This window comes from Clytia hemisphaerica, unplaced genomic scaffold (assembly GCF_902728285.1).
Source record: "Clytia hemisphaerica strain Z4C2 unplaced genomic scaffold, Clytia hemisphaerica genome assembly, whole genome shotgun sequence".
NCBI lineage: Eukaryota > Metazoa > Cnidaria > Hydrozoa > Leptothecata > Clytiidae > Clytia > Clytia hemisphaerica.
The window spans coordinates 254,490-276,967 of record NW_027103770.1 but is presented as its reverse complement, the minus strand read 5'-3'; the positions used below and the strand labels follow the sequence as shown (position 1 = coordinate 276,967).

General features: G+C 35.8%; 3 protein-coding genes across 3 annotated transcripts; 1 reads left to right on the top strand and 2 right to left on the bottom strand.

Moving 5' to 3' along the window:
* Positions 1–3,389: 3,389 nt before the first annotated feature.
* Positions 3,390–3,947, bottom strand: LOC136805986 (uncharacterized protein PF3D7_1120000-like). The gene has a single exon (XM_067062570.1). It carries the CDS (start codon positions 3,945–3,947, stop codon positions 3,390–3,392), a length of 558 nt encoding a protein of 185 aa, XP_066918671.1.
* Positions 3,948–5,102: 1,155 nt separating this feature from the next.
* LOC136805985 (uncharacterized) lies at positions 5,103–5,885 on the top strand. The gene is made up of 2 exons (XM_067062569.1): positions 5,103–5,262; positions 5,518–5,885. The coding sequence occupies exons 1-2, from the start codon at positions 5,103–5,105 to the stop codon at positions 5,883–5,885; spliced, it is 528 nt and encodes a 175-aa protein (XP_066918670.1).
* Positions 5,886–6,720: 835 nt separating this feature from the next.
* LOC136805984 (putative nuclease HARBI1) lies at positions 6,721–8,136 on the bottom strand. The gene is made up of 2 exons (XM_067062568.1): positions 7,943–8,136; positions 6,721–7,819 (listed from the first exon to the last, which is right to left on the bottom strand). Exons 1-2 carry the CDS (start codon positions 8,134–8,136, stop codon positions 6,721–6,723), a joined length of 1,293 nt encoding a protein of 430 aa, XP_066918669.1.
* Between the last annotated feature and the right edge of the window lie 14,342 nt (positions 8,137–22,478).

Sequence of the window (22,478 nt, the reverse complement as noted above, 5' to 3'; positions counted from 1 at the left end):
GCCCGCTGATATGTGTCACTTAACAAAGAAACTGTGATTCCCTGACCTGTATGGGAGTAAAACCTCGATAGAAATCAAAATCAAAATCAAAACAAAAGGTAGTAAACCCAGGAGTAAAATCTCAAAAACCAACAACAGACCTCAAAAAATCAAAACAAAGTATAAGAGAGGGATACTCTGGTCTGGTTGGTGTATGTAGAGAATTAGCTGCAATAACTGAGGATAAACATAAGGCCTAGAGACACAGACAAGGGGAGAGCGGGGGTAGAAGATAAGGAGAGAAAAAGTCTCTACAGACCTGACTGTGAGTCCACAGTTACTGACAGCTATATATCTAGTAGATAAAAAAGTGTAGTTTTATGCACCAGGGATATAGTGTTCTAGTAAAGACTTTAATAGTATTCTGTTTTTATTGATATGCCAGTTCTCTATTAGTTCCCGAATTCTGACAATGTCCTCACTGTATTCAGCATTTGTGATGTCATCGTTCCCCAGGTCAAACTTGATTTTACTACACATGACGGTTGAGGGTAGGTTGATTCCATTACACAAGGCTATATTGGCAGCTTCAGAAGCAAAGGAGTAATCAAAGCAGACAGTCGAGGTGGTGGTCGCCGCAATTGTATAATCTGAGGTCAGAGGATTCGAGAAGAGCTGTTTCAACAGAGAAAGTTTACGTTTTTCCAACAATTTCGAGATGTCAGGGATGTTATATACAAGGTGGAGGTGGTTTCGACTATTCTTTGAGACGTTGAAGAGTGATTTAAGACAAGTTCTGGCGGAGATGTCCAGTTGGTTCAATTCATTTTTATTTAATGTACACAGTTCAAGTCCATACAAAAGCTTAGGAATCAAAATGGAGCTGAACAGAGTAACAATTGAATTAGGGTGACAATGACGTATGCCTGCTGTTATGAGTGAGGTTGCTGCTGCCCAGAGTTCAGATACACGACTATCTTTGTGTTTATTAAGGCTGATAAATCCCCTTTTGACGCACCAGGAGAAACCAAGGTGGATTAGCTCGTTTTGTGGAAGCACAGGTATACCGTTGAGGGTCAAGCTAGGATTATCGATAGGACAACTGCCTGAAATGACGAATTGAGTTTTTGATTTGGATAAGGTGTGACAAAATTAAATACCGTTGTTTTGGCCAAACAACTCACATATCCTGATCATACGTTGGAGTTGTGATAGACACGGACTTAGGAGAACTATATCGTCTGCATAAGCAATTATTGAAGTGTTGAAGTCATTTGGGAGGAATGTTCCAATATTTGAAGATTGAATGGAGTTCAGTAGGTCTTCAGTATATATATTGAATAAGTATGGTGACAAAACACTTCCCTGGCGTACACCTTGAGTCAGAGGGAACAAGGCTGAGAAATTTGAGGCGTAGTGAACGATTGCAGTACCATTTAAGTAGAGTCTGATTAAAAATGCTATGACTGTGTTGGAAATGTTTTTGTCGGCCAGTTTTTTGAAGAGTGTATGCCAATGAGCATTATATAATAATATGATCTTAACACTTGGGTTAATCAGAGAAGGATTTTTTTCTATTTCCTTTCAACTCTCTATTCTGATCTGTACAGTATGAATCTAAAATCTACATCCCATTTCATTTAAAGGTATTGTGAATTGGCGAAACAAGTCAACAGTGCGGGCAATCGATACAACACAATACAAAGCCTGGCGAAAAGATGTGTTCAACATGGTGAAGGGTGATTTTGATGTATATGATGACTCTGACTCAGATTCATTTTACCTCCCATCACTCCCTGATTTCTTAGAGACAAACACAATTAGTAGCTCATCCAGCTCGTTCAGTTATCTTTCCGAAACTATTACCGCAACACACTCATCAGTACTATCTTCATTAACAACAACGACGACAACTTCTTCAGTAACACTTTCTGCAGCAACATCCTCCTATGTTTCAAACCGAGACAGAATTGAAATTAAAGTTTCAGCAGAGCTGGAGCAAGATCATTTCATACCAACAGCAAATGATATTGATGAGTCAAACGTCGTTTCCAAAGCAAATGTAAAAAGCTGCTTCGATTGCCCAATTTGCACATCTTGCAAATACGAAATTGTGTTCTGTCACACCTGCAATCAATTTGCAGGCTGTGAAGATTGCATTAATCGAGTTAATTCATGCCCACTTTGCCGGGCTAGTTTTTCTATCACATGTGATGATTGTGCCAGGGTGACCAACGGTCGCCCTAAATCAATAACCATTCCTGGGTTACGTGACATTTTAGAAGGTGACGACAATTGAATATTCTAGAGAAAAATTTTCTTGATTTCTTTCTTTTGATTTTTAAGGATTTTTATTTTTTGATACATTTGGATGGACTTGAAGATATGTTGGTTTACCCGACCCAAGATTTTGGAGGTGCGTCAGTCGGTCGGAAATTTCTTTTATTTTACTGGTTTCGTCCAATTTTTCAAGTTTCCTTTTGATTTTCGGAGGAAATATTATTTTCTTTAGGAAATATGATGATAAAATCTTTTGGGTCGGCAGGTTCTGAGAAGGGTCGGTCGGTTCGGGTCGGGTGACAGTGTTAGCTTTTGTTTTGTTTTTTTGGATGAGTTTTTGAAGAGTTATAATATTTATTTTAAAAAATATAAGTGGAAACCTTTGAAATCAGTTTTTTCGAAAGAAATTTTTTGCATGACCAGGTGAAAAATCTAATGAGCTTTCCAGGCAAAATTCTCATTTGGAAATTCCATATATTTTAAAATATTAAATATTATCTTTTGACGAAAAGTTTGATGAAAAAGCCAGGATAAAAGAACTTGGGACCATCATTTTGCTAAAATTTAATTTTGTGACAGTCAATCAATAGCAAGAATTTATTAAGCTTTTCAAAAATTTAACACAACATTTTAAACATTTAGTGCGAGTGTGTAGGCCAAGGTTTTGGTCTTTATTGATATTGGTTTATTCTTGATATTTATTAAGGAACCTTTCACATCATAATTTATGATGTCATTTTGCCTAATTTCCGTAATATCTCCTGATATATTTATTCTTAGATATAGGTTGTGGCCTTTTTCAATAAAATTTCATGCTCTTCCAATGTTTCAATCTCGACGAATTCTTTTGGTTGCCATGGTAACCAATAACGTCACGGGTGACTACTACAAAATTGTGAACAGAATTTTTTTTCATAGTAAGTAAGTAATAGTTTATTTCATGTTGACGAAAAGGTAGCAACAAAGGCTAATAAAAGACAACGCTACTTTACAATTGAAAAAAACTTATGTTTTGTTGGCAGCTCATCGTCGCTGCTACTGAGGCTAGATATTGACAGCTTTTGGTTGGCAAAGTTTTTGTTTGCTTTTATCAAGTGAAGGTTATCTGTTCTGGGACTTCCTCTCACACGTCAAATGAAATCACCATCACATTCGGAGTTCCATTTTTTAGCTTTTTCGCACATCTCTTTGATTTTTCTTCTTTCATTGATGGTGAAATCATCAGTGATGCTTAGATGATATCCAAGCCACTTCAACTTTTTTAAGGCTTTAAGGTTGCTCATGATTCTTTCTTTTTCTTCTTCACTTTGCAAGGTCACCTTTATCGGACGATTTTTCTTCGCCTCATTTTCATGTGTGAACCCAATACGATGTTGATGCGTTGGTTTGATGTCGCGGATGCCGATATCTTTGAGCAGATCCTCAATTTCCTTTTTGTCCTCTTCTTGATCTTCTTCTTTCGTGTCTTCAGCTTGTTCACAAAGTCCATGAATTATGTCTCGTTTTTCTCTCCTCTCCTCTTCTTTTTGTTCCGCAACAACAGATTTAAGATTTTCCTTGTGTGCTTTGGTTATATCAGCGTAGGTTTTACGGGATGACTCTTTCATAGAATCTTTTGTCCGTTGTATCTCTTCTTTTATCATTTTCCTTGTTTTGGCTTCTAGGTCGCTCATCTTTTGTGTTAGCATTTTTTCGATGTCGTTGTTGATGACTTCTCGGTTTTTGGTTAGTTATTTTTTGACTTTTTTAATTTCGTCGTCTTTTTTAGCAATCTGCTCTTGCATCATATGGTACTTGTTTTCTCCGATTTTACTTCTTAAGGATCTCGTTATTCGCACACAATTGTGACATACATATTGATTATTGTATGTGTTAGCGAATATTTGCAGTTGGTAAAGTGGCAATTGTGTGTAATTCGTAATGTACCATACGTTGGCAGCTACGGCATTTGAGCCGATTTTGATCTTCATCATCAATACATGTAACAAGGGTGCATGTTGCAGTTGTGTTTGCTGCTTCAATTGGTGGGTCTTGGGTGTTTTTATCGCGATTTTTGTTCATATTTAGCGAATTTCGATGGTTCTTTGAGTTTCCACCATTTTTTGAAAGCGATGCAGAACACGTCTTGACTATTTGACGTCAAATAAAAGACTGATTTTTTAAAAAACTGACTCATATTTTAGCTCCTTAACAGGGTTCAGATAGACCCTAGAAAACCTGGAAAAATGGTCATTTTTGAAAATAATCAGGGAAACCCAGGGAAATTTTTTTTCTGAGGAAAATAGCCATTAAAGATCTTGGTATAAATAGCTAAGGCAAGCATTGTTACTTTATCATCAAGTATTATGTTATGTGGACCTTTTTAAAAAATTAGTCATTTTAAATCTTTTAGCTCGTAACCACTCAGGGAAAAAGTGCCCAAATCAACAAATTTCTCAGGGAAAAATGGCTTGAAAATCAACAAAAACTCAAGGAATCTTAGGGAGTTTCATTTGTTAAGCCTGCTGTCCACTAGGCTATATTTAGCTATCGCAAAACGATGAACTATAAATAACACTGTCTATCGCGAAATAAACCTGTGTATCGCGTTATTTTATTTTGCGATAGGGAGTGAAAAAGTTTTCACTCAAGATTTTTATCCAATCGCGAAACAAACATTTCACGATAGTTTTTAACAATAGAACCACCTGCATTTCTTTTATTTCAATGTTTACATAAGATCAAATTACACGCGAGGGAAGAAAAAATGAGAGAAATTCATTTTGCGATAAGAACATCTTCATATCATGAGAGCATTTTTGACTTTTGGTGTGTGATCTTGTGTGATTGTATTTTGAGTCAACATGCCAAGAGGAAAAAATAATTTAGAAGAAGATGAAAATCTATCTGAAGCCGTCAGAAATTACAAATGTTTGTATGACAAGTCGCATCCCGAGCACAAAAATAAACCAGTGAAGCAGAAATGTTGGAGTGAAATCGAAAAATATCTTGGAATGGAAGAAGGTAAGAATATAATCCACCGATTTCCCTGGTTTTTATCAGACGATTTATTTTACTTTATACCGATATTGTAAAGATTTCCTTTAGCAGAAGCTTGATTACTTGGATAGTTTGAGGTAAAACACAACTCAAAGCCTCAAAGCCATACAAGAGTGAAAAAAAATTTTTCTTAAAAAACCCTTGATTAATTTTACCAAATATCTATCCTACTTCTAAAATGTTGTTGGATCTTTATGAATGATTAATTTGATTTTCCAGATACAGCTGAAAAAGCCTGGGACAACTTGAAGAAAAGATACTCCAGAATTAGAAACACGTACAAAAAAGCAGTCGTCTCTGGAAAAGGCCGGGACGACGTAGCTAAAGAAGAAAATGACCTCAGAGAATACGTATTTCTAACGTGGCTGGACCCATTTATAAAATCGAGAAAAACGAAAACAAACGCACCATCATACAACTGCGACTATATGCAAGTCAACGTAAATGACGATTATGAGGAGCCGCCTGAAGAAACACCAGAAACGCAAGAATTTGATCAAATTTGTGGAGGAGACCAACAATTGGAACAACAACTTTTCGATAGCAATGAGTCTGTAGAATACCCACACATCACCTACCGTTGTTAACATTGCAAAGAAAACAATGATTTCACGCTCCATTGACGAAGCTACTTCTTCCAATCGTAGGGAAACGCTTACCCTTTTAAAAGAAAACATCTTGAGCGGTGAAAGTAAAAGCATTGGTGCTGCAAATGAAACTGGTAGCTTAACTACTGAAAGTGATAAAACTGTACACGTAAACAAAATAAGACCCAAAATAACAAGCAAGGTGACAGGAAAAGAAAAATGGACCAAAAAGAAGGAACCGAATCAAAGAGCTGATGATGTAGAGAAGAAAATTCTTTCCACAATGGATAATATCAACAACCGTCTAACCAAACCAAGCCAAGCTGAAACAGAAAAGGATGAGGATGATCTATTCGGTGAAATGATCGTCAAAGAGCTGAAAAAATTATCGCGACCTATAAAGTTTCAGTTCAAGCACGAAGTGAACAATTTGCTTTATCGGTTTCAAATCGAGCAGTTGAAAGCTGAAGAAACGGTAAACCAAAGTCGAATAACACCAATTTTTAGCCCTCAATCCTCAAGTTCAAATATTTCCATTGACTCAAACGCAGTTTACCTCCAAAACATGAATCAAAATAACATGGACTTTCAGTAAAAAGTAGGATTCTACAAAAATATTCTTTCTTTTGTTGGACACTTTGACTTTTCGAGTACGTTCTGATTCCCAAAACTAACATACAATACTTGAGACGTGTAAAATATTGCTATTTATGTTGTTTTTTGTTCTTAAAAAATACTTTTTAATAGTTGTATACTTCACAAACAAAAGATAGACTGTTCAAAGCTTAATATAATGCAAAAATATGTTCTGAGTTCAATAATTTCCCCAAGATGTTCATTCGTTTCCAGTGCGTCGTACATAGGATAATTGCCAAGGTAAAGCTCCTTCATCACTGTTCACGTACTGCTTTAACGCTTCTCTCATTTTATTTGCATCTTGTTTGCGTTTTCCTCCTTTGCATCGATTAATTGATCTAAAACAACCACTTTCTTCGTCACCAACAATACTTCGCCACTCCCCACGTTTGATCTCACCACTGCCATTTTCTGAATCAATAAATCCACTTGGACAATATAAGGCGTTTTCAGTCTGCCTCAAATAATTATGTAGACAAATAGCAGCTTGTGTGTAGCGCTCAATATTATCGACCGAAGCTTTGATTGGTCGACTGAAAATTCGCCAGCGTGCACTTAAAATGCCAAAGGTATTCTCAATGACACGTCGGCAGCGAGATAGACGGTAGTTGAACGCTGCCTGCTCTTCTGTCAACTTACCACAGTACGGTCGCATTAACCAAGGTTGTAGAGCAAATATGGCGTCTCCAACGAGGTAATATGGTAAGGGACCATTATTGTAGCCTTTTTTAATTTCCGGCTCTGGAAGCCCTGCAGTACCACTTTCCAATTGACACCCAAACTCCGAATTAGCCAGGACACCACTATCATTACTGGAACCATACTGCCCAACATCAACAAGACTAAAGCCATACCTTGCATCGCATACAGCCATTAGAACATGACTGAAAAAGCCTTTGTGATTGAAAAATAGACTGCCACTTCGAGAGGGTGCCTCCATTGCAATATGCTTACCGTCGATTGCGCCGACTACGTGTGGCAGCTGCCACAGATCTTCAAAATCAATTGCAATTCTCCTCCATTCACCTGGTTTTGTCGGTGGTGAAACATAGATCGGCTGTAGGACTCTCCAGATTGCAAGAGAAGTTTCGCTCAAGATTCGGCTGACTGATTTGTCACCGACTCGAAATTGGAATGCTAATGACACTTGTGAATCTCCAGATGCCAAAAATCTCAGTGTGAGGGCCAATCTTTCACCAGGAGTTATTGCTTCTCGGAATTTCGTGTCTTGCTTTTTGATCAGAGGTCCGACTAAACTAAGAAGGTGGTCGAAGCGTTCCGGAGACATGCGAAGGTACCTAAAAGCAATCATAAAGTTTATTTTCAAATTTATTGACGAATTAATACAAAGCATGTCACGAATTAAAAATATTAATTCGTAGAATTTGGTAGATATTTGGTTTTAAAGAATCATTCCCTACCTGAAATGAGATTCTCTATCTGTAATTCTGAGCTCCTGAACCAGTTGGTGGTAGGCTCCTTTCGTTTTTCGATGAAGGAAGATTTCCTTTACCCAGACTTTACGTTTCTTCTTCACTTTTTCTGACTTCCGTTGCCTATGTTTTAAAAGCAAGCAAGAAAGAAGCGCCAACTGTAGCTCTTCCTCCTCTCTCATCTCGAAGTTTTGAGGAAATGATTTTTATTTCGCGATTACACTGTTTTATAGTGGACATGTAAAATCTAAAAATAACTTCAGACATGCGATAAGGTTTCGCGATAACATTTCGCGATAACTAAAAATAGCACTAGTGGACAGCAGGCTTTAAAGCCTATTTGAACCCTGATAAAACCAATATCAATAAAAAATAACTCTACCTCTCTTTCATGGACACGAATAACATACACACTTGCACTTATTATGAGAATTTATGAATGAAAAAGTAAAAAAATGATAAAATTGGTGTTCAGGGTTTCCTAGGTTTCAGGGTTTGTAATTCATTTATCAAAATATTAGCATAGAATCCCTCAGAAACGTCAAAAAACGAGAATGCCTTTAACACTTTGCTCAGTGGTAGTTTGAATAGTTGAATTTTAAACCCAAATAATTTACGTCTGTTTGTGTATTTTACAGACCAGAACTTAACAAGCCCATCTTGTACTTTCAGATGTTTGGCATTTGTATTTATTTCGTACTTTGTGATTAGGTTTATTTTATGGTTTTGTATTTTTTGAAAAACGAAAGATTCTTTTGATATTTAGTTACTATACTGTATATTTTGTATATGAGATTTATTTTTATTAATGTTTCAAAATTATATTGAACCCTTTTTATAGCGGCAGTCATCTGAAAACTTCGAAAAAATGTATTATGTTTTAGAGGATTGTATAATACTTTGAATCGCTTTTGTGATTAATTGCTGTTTTTATAAACAAACACATTTTTGGTTCAGAGATTTGAAAAATTTTGAAAAAGTTATCCCAATATTTAAAAGAACATAGAGTGTTTATGGCAATTTTAGATATTTATTTAGATTTGATACATCTTTTGATATTAATTTTGGTAGAAATATACTTTACTGCATGAAATTTCGCGGTATGAAAATTTTGCGGTCATTTCGAACCTCGTTTCCATATATCCTAGGCATTATGGTTCTAGAAAATACCCTGGCTTTTGTTTGGCTAAAACGGCGAAATTTTCATGCATTAAAAGTGTTTATTGCCGACCCAAAAAAATATCAGCGTTTTGATTGGTCGAGAGCATCGAGATATTTGCGATATTTCATATTTCTTTAGTCTGGAAATATGACCGCGTTGACTTTTGGGGGACTGGGTAAGCGGCGGGAGAAAAATCAAAACAAAACAGCCGAAAAGAACTGACTTTCGGAGAAACTGGCTTGGGAATCAAAGGGAAAAACACAACAAAAATATGTTCAGATTAACTTTTACTTTGGAGTTCTTCCATAAAAGACACTAAAATCAAATCTGATAAACTAAGAAATTGTAAAACTACTTGACACGACCCAAATATTTTCAGCTTTTGGTATAAAATTCGTCCGTATGTAACCAAACAGTTTTTTATCAATGCATACAAAAAACTTGAGATTCTTGAATGCTTGCCAGTAAGATTTCTCATAACATAGCAAGGGAAGTGGTGATTTTTGAAAAAGTTCTCTCCTAATTCTCCTTCTTGACGAGGTACGTCCTTGAATTGTAAACTCAACAATCATTTATACATCTTCCTTCTAAAATTCGAAACAATTAAAGCTTGACGACAATCAAGAAAGTATCCGAATTGTTTTGCTCTTGAAAAAAATGTTATTCTTTAACCATTATTACAAACATACATTTCCATCATGGAACTCCTTTCCTCTGTTATTCTTTTCCATGCATCGAAACAAAAACATAGAAAAAGAATGAATGTTATCAATCTGATTAATCCAACGATGAAGGGTTCCTTCTCTATCGAAACAATACTGTACACCATCTGCATTTTGAATTATCAATCTAGAAAATATCAAATACATCTCTGAAAAATCTGCAACTCTTCAAAACAAAACTTCTCGATCGTAAAATGATCGAAAATGCTCCTCTGTTTTGTTTTTGTGTGAATATTGTCGGCGGGAACATATCGAATGTTTTATTGTTCGAATCTAACGTTCGAATTAGATTTTCGAATAAAAACATTCGAAACTACACAGAAGAAAGAATCAAGGCGGATGTAAGTTTTAAAACAAAAACAAAAATAAATTTATATCAGGACAATTTTTTTGAGTCGACAATAAATTAGTTATCACATGACTTCTCGTGCAATACTCGATATTTTACTCGTTCCGAGATTTTACCGATATTTTTCCTCGCCTAAAGGCTCGGAAAAATATTACGGAAAAATCTCGGAACTCGTAAAATATTTCTCGTATTGCACTCGAAGTCATGCGATAACTAGTACATATTTTTAAGTATATTTTGTGAAAGCAGGTAATGCATCTTTTGATATTTATTTTCAGTCCATCTTTTTATGAGATTTACTTTTGATACCTGTTTTTATGTATTTTGAAAGAAAGAACGTCCATTTAAATTCACCAAGTCCGTGGACATATTAACCTAATCGATTGCTTTTATAACATTCAACAATTGTTTTCGTTCAGATAAGAAAGATGGTATATCCACTTCATGATTGATATACCTCTGATGCCATAGCACTCTAGCACATTCTTTAGAAGTCTTCGATATGGCTAAAATTCAACTTAGTAATGATGTCTAAAGGATAGAATTAAAAGACTCGGCATAAAATAGTAATGTGACTTAAATTGACGGATTTAAGGACAATTTCGAGCAAAAGAGATCGCCGTGAAGAAAAAAATTGATCAGGAGATATTTGGTCTTACGGGAGATAAATCGGGAAAATTTAATGTGGCTGAGTTAACACGCCATACAAGGCTGAAAGTAAAAAATTCACGGCAGTAGAGTTTGGAACAAACAGACGATCAATCTTGCCACTTTTCATTCAAATGGTTTTGCCTGAACCGACCTTTGAGACAGGTCAGTCTTCCGTGCTAGAAATCGCTTGCGTTTTTTGGACGAGCTCAGTCGAAACCTTGATCAAAACAAGACTTCCTAACTAGCCATAGCTGTCACTAAATGCCACCACATTTAGACTGCTTTTTAGGAAATTTTATTTTTTATACAAGAATGACATTTAGAATGCTAAAACCATAAAAACTTAATTAGGACCAAAATAGAAATGAGCAAAAATTAAGCTAACAGATCACAAAAGTGAAAAAGACTGAAAGCTTAAGAAGTGAAAAATAATTTCAGCCTCAATTCAAAATGCATGAATAAAATAAGTATTTACAGTACGTTCTGGTATACAACGGTCAATAAAATGTGAAGAAACCTTGACATAAATCATTTTATAACTGTTTATTTCAAAAGAATTACATGTACATCTTTGATACCGTAATATTAATAACTGCATCATTCAAAAGGTATATTTGGTTGAATTGTCGTTACCAACTTTATTATTTCAATAGGATGAAATTTCGCGAAGAATTAATTTCTCGAATGAGCCATTTTTCAGATTTCTACCGTCAAAAGGTGATACATTGCACTACTCTGCCATACTTTTCACTGACCTTATTTCCTTTGTTTTACTCACAAAATTCTGGTCATCAGATTGAAACTCCTGTTTACAGATAGACCTTTCCGATAATACCTCGGCCATCTTGATTTTGTAGGCAAAATAGCAACTGTTTCTAACACGGCAGCCAATGAGAATTTTTCATTGGCTGCCGTGTTAGAAACGGTTGCTATTTTGCCTACAAATCAAGATGGTCGCGATACTGTATTATCGGAAAGGTCTATTGAAACATGCGATCAATTACAATCTAAACACAACAAAAATTTGCTTTCGTTTTTTAAATTGCTATTCGGTAAAATACACAGTGAAAAGTATGGCAGAGAAGTGCAATGTATATATCACTCTTCGACGGTATATTATTATAGATTCCAATATCAGCAAACCTTTCTTGAAGGATAAAATTTTCTTACATCTTGTTCGTAAACAATGAAAGTTTTTGCATCGGTATTTCCATGGGTCATTTCAGTACCGGGTGCGCCACAAAAAAGTTTCTCTCTTTAAAACTAATTTTCTCGAAATCTAAAAATTTTAAAAGAACCATTTCTATTTCATTGGAAAGAAGAAAGATAGAATTAAATTTTGATGGATCATTTATTAAATTCGATTCAGTAAATCAAAAGTTATATTCAATTGAATAGAAAAGTTACTTTCGAAGTGTTGAAAAACGTTAAAAATCGACCTATCAAATTAAACAGAAGCATCATTACATGATACATCAGTATTTTCGTTTCAGTCGTTAAAGATGATAATTAGCTGTCTAAATGACCTTTTGTTGTATAAAGGAAGGTTAAATTTCAATGAAATGAAGAAAATTCATCGAAAAAGGCCAAAATATCTGGTAAAATTCATGAAAATACATCAAATACGGGTTTCGAGGTACATCCAGCCTTACATAGACTTTATCAAGTCTAGAACCAAAAATATGAGGAAAATTTCGGTAAAAGTAAATTAAAGTGATTTTCTTGAAGATTTTAAACCCTCTCGACCCTTCAGTTTAAAAATTTGTGTTTAGTTACTGAAAAATGCTCTTAATCATGTAAAGGCTATTGTGATTGCCAATTTTAAAATAATAATTTGATAGGTCGACTTTTAACGATTTCGAGCACTTTCTGAGCATAACTTTTGATCTAATGAATCGAATTTAATAAGTGACCCATCAAAATTTAAGTTTATCTTTCTTCTTTTCAATGTAATGGGAATGGTTCTTTTAAAATTTTTAGATTTCGAAAAAATTAATTTCAAAGAGAGAAACTTTTTTGTGGCGCACCCGGTATGTACCGACCCAACAAAATTATTACAACTTTCAACAAAAGAGTCAATATTAAAAGTGCACACGATACATTTAGGGAGGCCTCCGAAGAGTGACCCAAATCACAGGATTGCGCAAAAATTCAGTGTCGATCGCAACTAATGAAAAATGACCAAATCATAGCTCATCCTGCAATTTTGACTATATATATGCAACAATTTGTCAAATAACACATCACGCTCCAAAATTTTGTCAAATTACAATATCACGCTCAAACTTTTAATCACGCCGTCACGTAAATTGCTGGGGTTAACTCATTAAGGATCATTCCGTAAAGAAATACTTGCAATGCAATTCCGATACCGATTTTTTGGGTATGTTTCCTCCTTTTAATTTATTTTTCATCAAATTTATTTTTCATGTATGAATTCCGAAAAAGGGGAATAAAGACTTTATAATACCGAAATTTCGAAGCAAAAATTCATGGATTTCCGATACCGAATCAATTTCAGAATACTGAAATACCGAAGAAAGTTTGCCCGATTTTTGAAATTCTGAAGAAAGAAGGATCGATTTCCACTATTCCGAAACCCCGTACGCCCCCAACAAATTCCACCACCTTGCAAATTTTCGTTATCAAAATAGTTACGAAAATTACTCTATTATACGAATGTTTACAAAATCTTGTCGCAATTTGATGTACTTTTGTGCGTGCTTAATTGTAGGGGGTTCATTTTGCAATTTTTGGAGAAACATATCAACCCACTTCACTTTATAATGACCCCTCCCCATTTTATGACATTTATGCAACGAAGTGCCAAAATTGGCCAAATACCTTCATTTCCTAGGTTTTTTTAAGTAAAATCAGCACTTAATAATGACCCCCCCATTTTGTTGATTTTTATGTGGAGTACCATATCCTCCCCTGCTTACTCCAGCCCCTCCCTACAATTAAGCACACATGAGTAGGTGATAGGAGGGGTGTTGGATAAGAGTAAAGGATTCATTAGCATTCGGTACGTTTTAAGCTTTTGGTTTCTGTAACAATTTATTTCCACTATGCATTTCTATGCACAGGAAAAAGTCATCAGACCACACGGGTGGGAAAACTTAAATTCCGACGCCGTAATTTTCAAAAATCAATTTTTGCGTGTGATTTTATAAACTGATAAGGTGTGATTGTTTTGGCAGTGTGATTTCCGATATCACACTGCGGAATTTTTCAAATAGTTATTTTTATTTTTTTTAATTCGGTGTGTGAAATCCAATTCAACACTTTTAAACTTCACTGAAAAGGCTTTATTGAAATGACACGTGTGATTTCTAATTTCCGCAGACAAATGAAGTTTTTCAGCATGTTGTACACTTTAAATTTTCGGCGTGTGAAATCCAATTTAACACTGAAAAGGCTTTATCAAAATTACACGTGTTAATTCTAATTTCCGCAGGCAAATAAAACTTTTCAGTATGTTGTACACTATAAATTTTCGGCGTGTGAAATCCAATTTAACACTTTTTCAAACACTGGAAACTATAGTCCAAGAAGTATAAAACTTACACTACAAAACTCTAAAAACGTAGAAGGACAAGATAGAAACAAGAAATTGCAGTCATTAGTTCCCACGGGTGGTAAAGTCAAATTAACACGGTGAGAAAGTACAATTCCCACCCTTGTACTACGCATGCGTAAAGAAAACCACAAGTGAAAATTGGGTCAAAACTGTTCAGATTGCATTCAAATCATAACATTATAAGGGTGTATTCGATCAGTCTGTAACACAACGCTAAAGGCGAGGCGTCCCGCAAGGGCGGCCTCATTCGTTCGCAATGGACTTGTGTCGCAAGGGCTCAGTGGATCGGTGAGACGGGTTTGAGGTCATTAAATTGGCTCTCTAGTGCAGCTCCACTGTTGTGACAAAAGTGCCGGGATTCTCAAAGTAGCGCAAGTACATGACAGAACGAATGGGAGCTATCGAGCCAATGCTCACGAATGATCGAATACATTTAACAATTTATCAAATACAAATCAAAGCCATTTTCCAAAAACTTGATGGGGAATCAAAATTTCTGGTTTTCGATAAGATAAGCGAGTGTAAAATGCTAAATCCGACGTGGGATTTTCAATTTAACACGCGAGGAGAGAGGGCCTGAAGTACGAAATTCGACGTGGGATTTTCGATTTAACACGTGTATTGTTCGATTCAGCACACAGTGTTTAAAGCGTGTGATCCTGTGTTAACCACGTCAGAAATTCAATTATACACGTGTGATTTTGAGGGGTGTGATTTTGCGTTTCCCACGCGTGGGATAGCAGTGTGAAATGTATACTTTCACACCGTGTGATTTTCACTTTCACACCGGTGTGATTTGATGACTTTTTCCTGTGATGGAAGAATTAATCATCTTCATTGGATAAATTTACTTCGTCCCCTAATCTTTGCGCAAAATTATATATTTGCCGTCGATGCTCGTTCATTTTTCTTGGCAAATCAACTTAATTCTGCGCATAATTTTCGAGACGCTTAAGTAGCTTTACAGATGGATTTTGAAGTCCTTTTTGGTATTGTATGCTGGTCCTTTCCACACAGTAAGAATAAAAACTAGTATAATGAAACGAAGCAACTCTGGTCAGTTCAAAAGTCACTACGCCTGCACGTTTCACACAGCCAGTAAATCAGGCTTTAGCCTGAAGACTGTCGCGAGTCTTGACCCAGGGCTTAAAGACGCTGTCAAAATCCAAGGTCTCCATGGTAGGAACGTTTCAAACTACTACTGTCACAAATGTGTTAATTAAAGAAGGAGAAGCTATCCTTCAACGATTTGATTAATTACCACCCGGAATGCAGGCTGAGGAATCAACCACCAGGGCTGGTAGAGCTTGTGAAGGGACTTTGTGGGTATTCCACATCAACGAATATCCAAAGGAGAAACCTTCGGGTTGCCTATATAATCGAGTGTATTTACCACTTGAGAAATAACCGTCTAATACTGCCTCTATCGTTTATCGTAAACCTTTTACAACATCAAATGTTCAGATGCGACATGTCAGCTAGGATGTCTGCCCTTTTGACGCCAGGGGAGCCCACAGTTTATTAAAAACTGGATGTTCGAAAGCACAAATGAAATGTTCCTTTTTCCTGGGTTGGACGGAAAGTCCGACAATGCTCAAGTTGTGGGGAAAACATACAGGCTCAAACTCAATAGCAAAATGCCAGCTAGTGTGATCACAGTGCACTCGCATGTCAAGGTAGGGGACAAGAGGATGCATCAAAGAAGCCTGGTAAAAGGCTACAATTAGTGCCATAACATATTGGCACTTATGGCTAATTTACCATTTTTCGAAAATTGAAGTTCGAGCGAGAATTTCAATTTCAGGCCTTCAACTTGATTTCAACGATTATTTCGATCTGGGAGGGATTTATTGGTTTCCAGGCTATATTTCAAGCCTTACTGGACCATTTTTGAACTTTTGGATCCTCACATCCAACCCTCACATCCCCACAAGTCTTAAGTCTAGCGTTAAAACTCTACCCTTCGAACCTACTTTAGAGCACTTGCAAATCGATTGTAGATCTAAATAGTGAAATTGATATACCTGTGAATGTAGAGTTAGAAAACCAATTCCGATTCATTCGGAATGGTATAATTTCTGACCGCATGAAGGTTGTTCGGGAATGCATTGAAGATATTGACAAACTTGTCACAGAGAAAACCAACTGCCAGGACTACAGGTACTGTTTAAATGAGAAATGTGGATATAAAAGTGCTGCGAACTACACGCGTTGCCACGAATGTCGAGATGGCGATCTTGCTAAACGCAAATCGGAAATCAAAAAAACGCAAAGCAAAACTATGCTCGGGGAGTGTTTCATGGCTGTTCCGCAAGGGGATGTAATGAACAAGGAAAGGGTTATTGGAGAACCGGACATGCACAACCCAAATTCATACGTCACTATTGCAGACTCACTTCGCAATCGTGGCCATAGGGCAAGTAATTGTGAGAGTCATCTGTATAGTAACCATTAAGATTCACATTGTCATAGTTTCGTCTTTTTCATAAAATAGTGTGGATTTTTCAAATAGAGAGTTTAACCCGACCAGACACAAAACAATACTAGACGCTTGCCATGGATTCCGTTACACGAAGTCTTTTTCTTTTTTCATAGGCATTGTTTTCTACGGGACCGGTGATAGAGAATGGTTGTTCGTTGAGGTTGATGGTACCATATATCAAATCACGATCAAACTGATCAAGAATGTTATTTCACGCTCCTCATGTAATGGAAGCTTTTACAGCCTGTACGATTTTACGGTACGGAACCTGTGCCGACATTTAAATCTGCGACAAATAAAAATGTTTCCATTCATAAAAATCCCTGCTAGAACAAAACTTAACGGCCTTTATGGACAGGCGATAAGTGTTTTGTATAGTGTCTTTAAATTTACCCTTTAACCTATTGCTACAATAACTTTGTATTTGGTTCAAAATTAACTTGGGAACGTAAAAATGTATATCACTCACAAAATTTCTTTAAATTGTCTCATCCAGGCGCATGACTGCAGTACTATTCCTCAATCCGAATATGAGTTTGACTGGATTGTTCCTTTGCCTGGTCTACTGCATATGGAGATGAACTCTTGCAAAGCATTTATGCGTTTAAACTGGGAGGTGATGTAACTTAAATCCTTTATTGTTTTTCGCTAAAAGTCATATTAGTCCTGTTTCAGTCACTTAAGAAAATATTTTATTAATTTTCCAATTGCCTTGACTGCAAAAATGATGTGATGCTCTAGCATATTCTCAACACCAGTACAATTTTTATTAGCTTGTTCTAAAGTAATTTGAAATGTTTCATTTGTCAGGTTTTTGGGAAAGAACTTGTACCTCAGCTTGGATTCAAAACAGACAAGGCAAAACAGTTGATGGAAAATTGCTCGGACCATCACAAGGCATGGCATTACATGGAACTACTTTTTTTCGCTGGATTAGATGAGATCCTGAGGCTTTACATGTGTGCCAATAACTCAGCAACTATTGGAGATTTATGGTCTTGGCTCAAGACGCAGGGTTCAAATTTGCAATATTTTGCTAACATGATCTTGACTTATTTGTTTTCCCTTATGTTCTATCGTGTGTCAGTCAGGAGAAACTATTGTGAAGGTAATGTTTAATTATTCTGACGTTTTACTCAAACTTAAAGTCATGATTAAAGGTACTGCATTTCCACAGGACCGTTACAGTGAAAGCCAGCACTAGCAACAGTTCTGCAAATTTCACCTTGCACGATATCTTCATGCGAATAATGAAGTAAGATTTAATGATGTAGCCTTTCGTAATTCCGGGAGGAGGTACTTAGGCAAGTGAAGAGTACGGATATTTGCCGCCATTAAGGGTGCTTTTTGGGACCTCTTAAAGTCCCAATAAGGGTCGTAAAATCCGCAAAATCTTCCTATTTTTCCTGCTTTTTAGTCCTGTTAAGGGTCCGAGGGTCGAAAGTCGGGCGGTACATACCCGTCAGTTTGCAACCATAGACCCCCCCGGGTTTGTAATACTCCTAAACAGACGAATACAATCAAAATTTCCCTTCTTTACACAAGTGTATTGTTTGCATTGGAGAAACTGTTGACCCTTTTTTTCGTACGCAACCATCCAATTTATCAAAAGATTGATCATTACGACCGTTTGGTCACGGCTCAAATGCCATTTGAAGTAAAAGAAGTGTTAAAACCTGCATATTCATTGAAGATAACTGCTATGAAAATGTAAAATGACGGATAGAGAGTTCAGCACGGAGTAAGCACTTGAGAATCAAGAAAGAAAATGGATTAATGATCATAATCCCTCATTTCCATTCACAGGTGATGCCGTCCTGGAGGAGATAAACAAGAAAATAAAGAGGTGGCTTTCAAATGGGGGGGGTTCCAAGTGGGACCAATTGGATTGAAACGAGACGATCTTTGCTTGAGCATGGGTCCAGAGTCTCACTTGAACAAGGAATTTGCGTAAGCTTGGGTGGTGAGTGTGTGGAGGGAACTATCCTTGGTACCTGGTGAGTTTGTAGATGGTAAGATTATAGATACAAAAATATAAACCGAGCGATTTAAAGGGATAACCCAATACTAGAACAAAAGACGCTAGCAAATAAACTTGTTTCATTTTATCCAGCAAACTTAAAAAAGATTCACGGGAAGTTTGTGCGGGAATTGCGAGAGAAATGAAGTTGAGATAGACTAGCACCAGAAGCTTCGAAGCTTTCAAAATGGAAGCGATTACCACTAATTAAATATACTTTTAGGTGTCTATAACATGTTAATATCATCAAAATCATAAAGTGTTTTTATTCGACTATCTTTGTGCAAAGTTTCAATGTTTTTTTTTTTCTATGATGCTGAAGATACAAGAAGATATTTCCTTCCCGGTTGAATTCTTTTGATAACCAATTTATACAGAACTATCTCTTCTCTTACTTCTTTCAGTTAAATAACAAGTAGACCTACAGATATTGTGTATAATATTCTCTTGTAGTCAATTTTGAACACTCAAGAGGAGAAAGAGATTTTTTCTCTCGAAAGTGTGCATATGGATCTGAGAAGTGAATGAAACTCATCAAGACAAGAAAGCCTTTTTCAAAGAAGATTTTCATGGTTCGTACTTCAAAATATGGGACATTTTTGTACATCCAATGATTTGCAAAATCAACTCTGGAGACTGTAGTCTACATAACTTCAGAATACTTCGATAGAATCATGGAACGCGGATATTATTTTCTCGATAAAAGCACTGTATCATGAGATTTTGCACGAACCAAATAAAATGAAGTGAAAGGTAACTCTACGATGAACGAAAAACTCTGGTTCTGAGCATCATATTGTACTGATTTGGAATTTTATGAAATAATGTTGTGGAAGTAGGACACATTGATTTGATTAAATTTAAAATCCTGTGACTATCATTGAAGATTAAGATCAAACCAACGATCAAGGGACTTTGTCTTCTTGTGCTTCTGGCATGGTTCGACTCTGAAGCTACATATCTCTGCACCTCTTTTGAAAGTCCTCGTACATGCTATGATTTGGGAACAGTTGAACATATTTTTCATGTACCAGTTTGTTTCACTTTGTATAAAGTGACGATAAATACATATACTCAATGATAAAATTTTAAGATATTTAAAACATTTTCTGCTAAAGAAAGGAAGTATTTTTTCACCAACAGTTTTGATAAAATTTTATTTACTAGCCAACTTTTTTCCCTATGAAGTGCTACTGTGTGAAAAATTCTCTTGAGGGTGCTTTAATTGAGAATTTGTTTTTGAATGGAAAGAAATATTTTGGAAGGCAACTTCAAAGAGGAGGTCATATTATTATTCAAATACTTTTGCATCACTCTTGATAAAAGTGAAGCCATAAAGAATTTGTAAATACTTTATATAGTTTTCAAAATCCAAATGTATATACAGAATTTTGTAATGTGATGTTGTTTTTTTTCAAAAAATGTTTTATGCTTTATTTACTATTTGTTATTTTGTTCATGTGCTCTTTATGAAACACAAAGAACACAGGAATACAAAAAAGAAATGTTTATATCTTCTCATCTCACAATCTCTTTGTGTATAGAAAAACTCTTGTGTAGTATTTACATTTGTGAATCAATTTTGGCATAGCAAAACAAAAATTTCCTTCATATAAGTATGATACAAGACAGAAGAAATTACACGCAAGATTTTTCATTCCCCTCTTAACTTCGAACTTTTTTATGTCGCAAAGTATTTTTCGGTTTGTTTAGATTACGAAAACGAAAGTGAAAATCCCGTTCGACCAATCAAATTGTAAACATGTATCGCGCTCGATCAATCGAATTCCAGACACGTGACCATAATATTTAGATTTGCGTAGTATTGGATTATCCCTTTAAAGATCCCATTACAGAATTTGCGAGTATCAAAAAAGGTTTTACAAAGTTATAGAATGTTTACCTCAGTAGAAGTAACGGCATTTTCTACCACTTCTGGGACGTTTCTTTCTTTTTCTTCTTCTTGATTTGAATTCTGTAATGGATAGTAAATAGAAACTAAAGTCGTATTTCACCATATAATATGTGGCTTATACCAAAGATTTCTTGCTTTTCTAGTAAAAGCCGAAACTTAAAAGCAAATGACAAGATCAAATGAGGTGCCATAAAATGGCAGACTATAATGTAACTTAGGAGTCAAAGTTGCACTCTCTATAGAGGTATATTTGCAAATAACATCTTCCGTCATTTTGGTTTGAATTGCTAAGAACGTGCATGCAATTTCAGACAAAGAAATCATCTTCATGCGGGTCGTTCTTCGCGAGTCAGTATCTTAGTAGTAAGTTTTATTTTATGACAACCCTGTCTCAGTGATGAAGAGAACAAATGTAAATTGGAATGAGAATCGGGCTACTTGGAATAGGTGGGAATTTATAATTGCCTATGGCTCTCTCTTTTTTCAGCTGAAAAGTTTACATCGATGACGCACTTGAAGCTGAAAGTGGACTTGTTACAGTTCCACAACATCGACGCCGCCAATCGAAAAAAAAATACAAGAAGCTTCTGAAGCTAGGCAAGGACGAAACACCAGCTTTAGGCCAAAGGAGAAGTAAACTTTTGATTGACAGACATTATTATCTCCTAGCATTATTTTCTTTAGGAATGATGGCAACTTTTAAACATGAAAAATACAAAATTCAAGAGAATAGGCGATAGAACCTTCACATATGTAATTTATTTAAATATTTGCTACACCTACCCTGCCAAATTCTGAACTTCTTTTACAGATACGTTTATGTCACCAGAAAGGAAAAAGAAGAAGGAGAGTCACTTGAAAACTTAACAATTACGTAAGTGCCAAATCTTAAAATAAAGAACCTGTGATCAACCAAATGCCCCTAAAACAACCGACGCCCAGGATTTCATTATGTTGAATTTATAATTGGTATCGTTGATCATAGCTCCCAATCGTATACGTTTAGTTTTTTCTTTTATTCACGTTTTCATTTCAGAGAGCTGAAACAAAGCATCGAGCAATGTCTAACGAACTTAAACAATCCTTTGAAAACGGCTAAATATGAAGAAATAAAAAAGACTCTAAAAAAGCTGGAGTTAATAGCCACGTTGGAAGAACTTTTAGGCAATCAACACCCGCCAAATTGATATAGATGTTTCAAACTCCGCAGCAGTAGGTGTTGTGAATGTAGACTGAGAAAATGATTCACTGTACTCACTTTTTGTAAATAGAATATGTACTATATGGATTTGTAGCTTTAATAGTCTTTTTTTAATTTTTACCCAAAAGAAAACGTATGAAGTTATAAAAAATACCGCTTCACAAACACAAACCTTTCGGTGAAATGTCTCCAATTGGTTATCAAACCTGTTTGTGTCTAATTCATTTGCCTTGAAAAACGTTAAGTATGAATTTCAACTGGATACATAATCACGCCATAAGCAGGAGGGCAGGATTGAGAAAAATATTCTAATCTTGATAAATACAAACGAGGACCTGATTGTCAATATAGCCTTATTAACCTTTATACCGTTTTCACGGAATTCCAGAATCCGCCCAAGAATTTAAAAAAAAAAACACACCGGTTTTTAGAGGTTAAAATA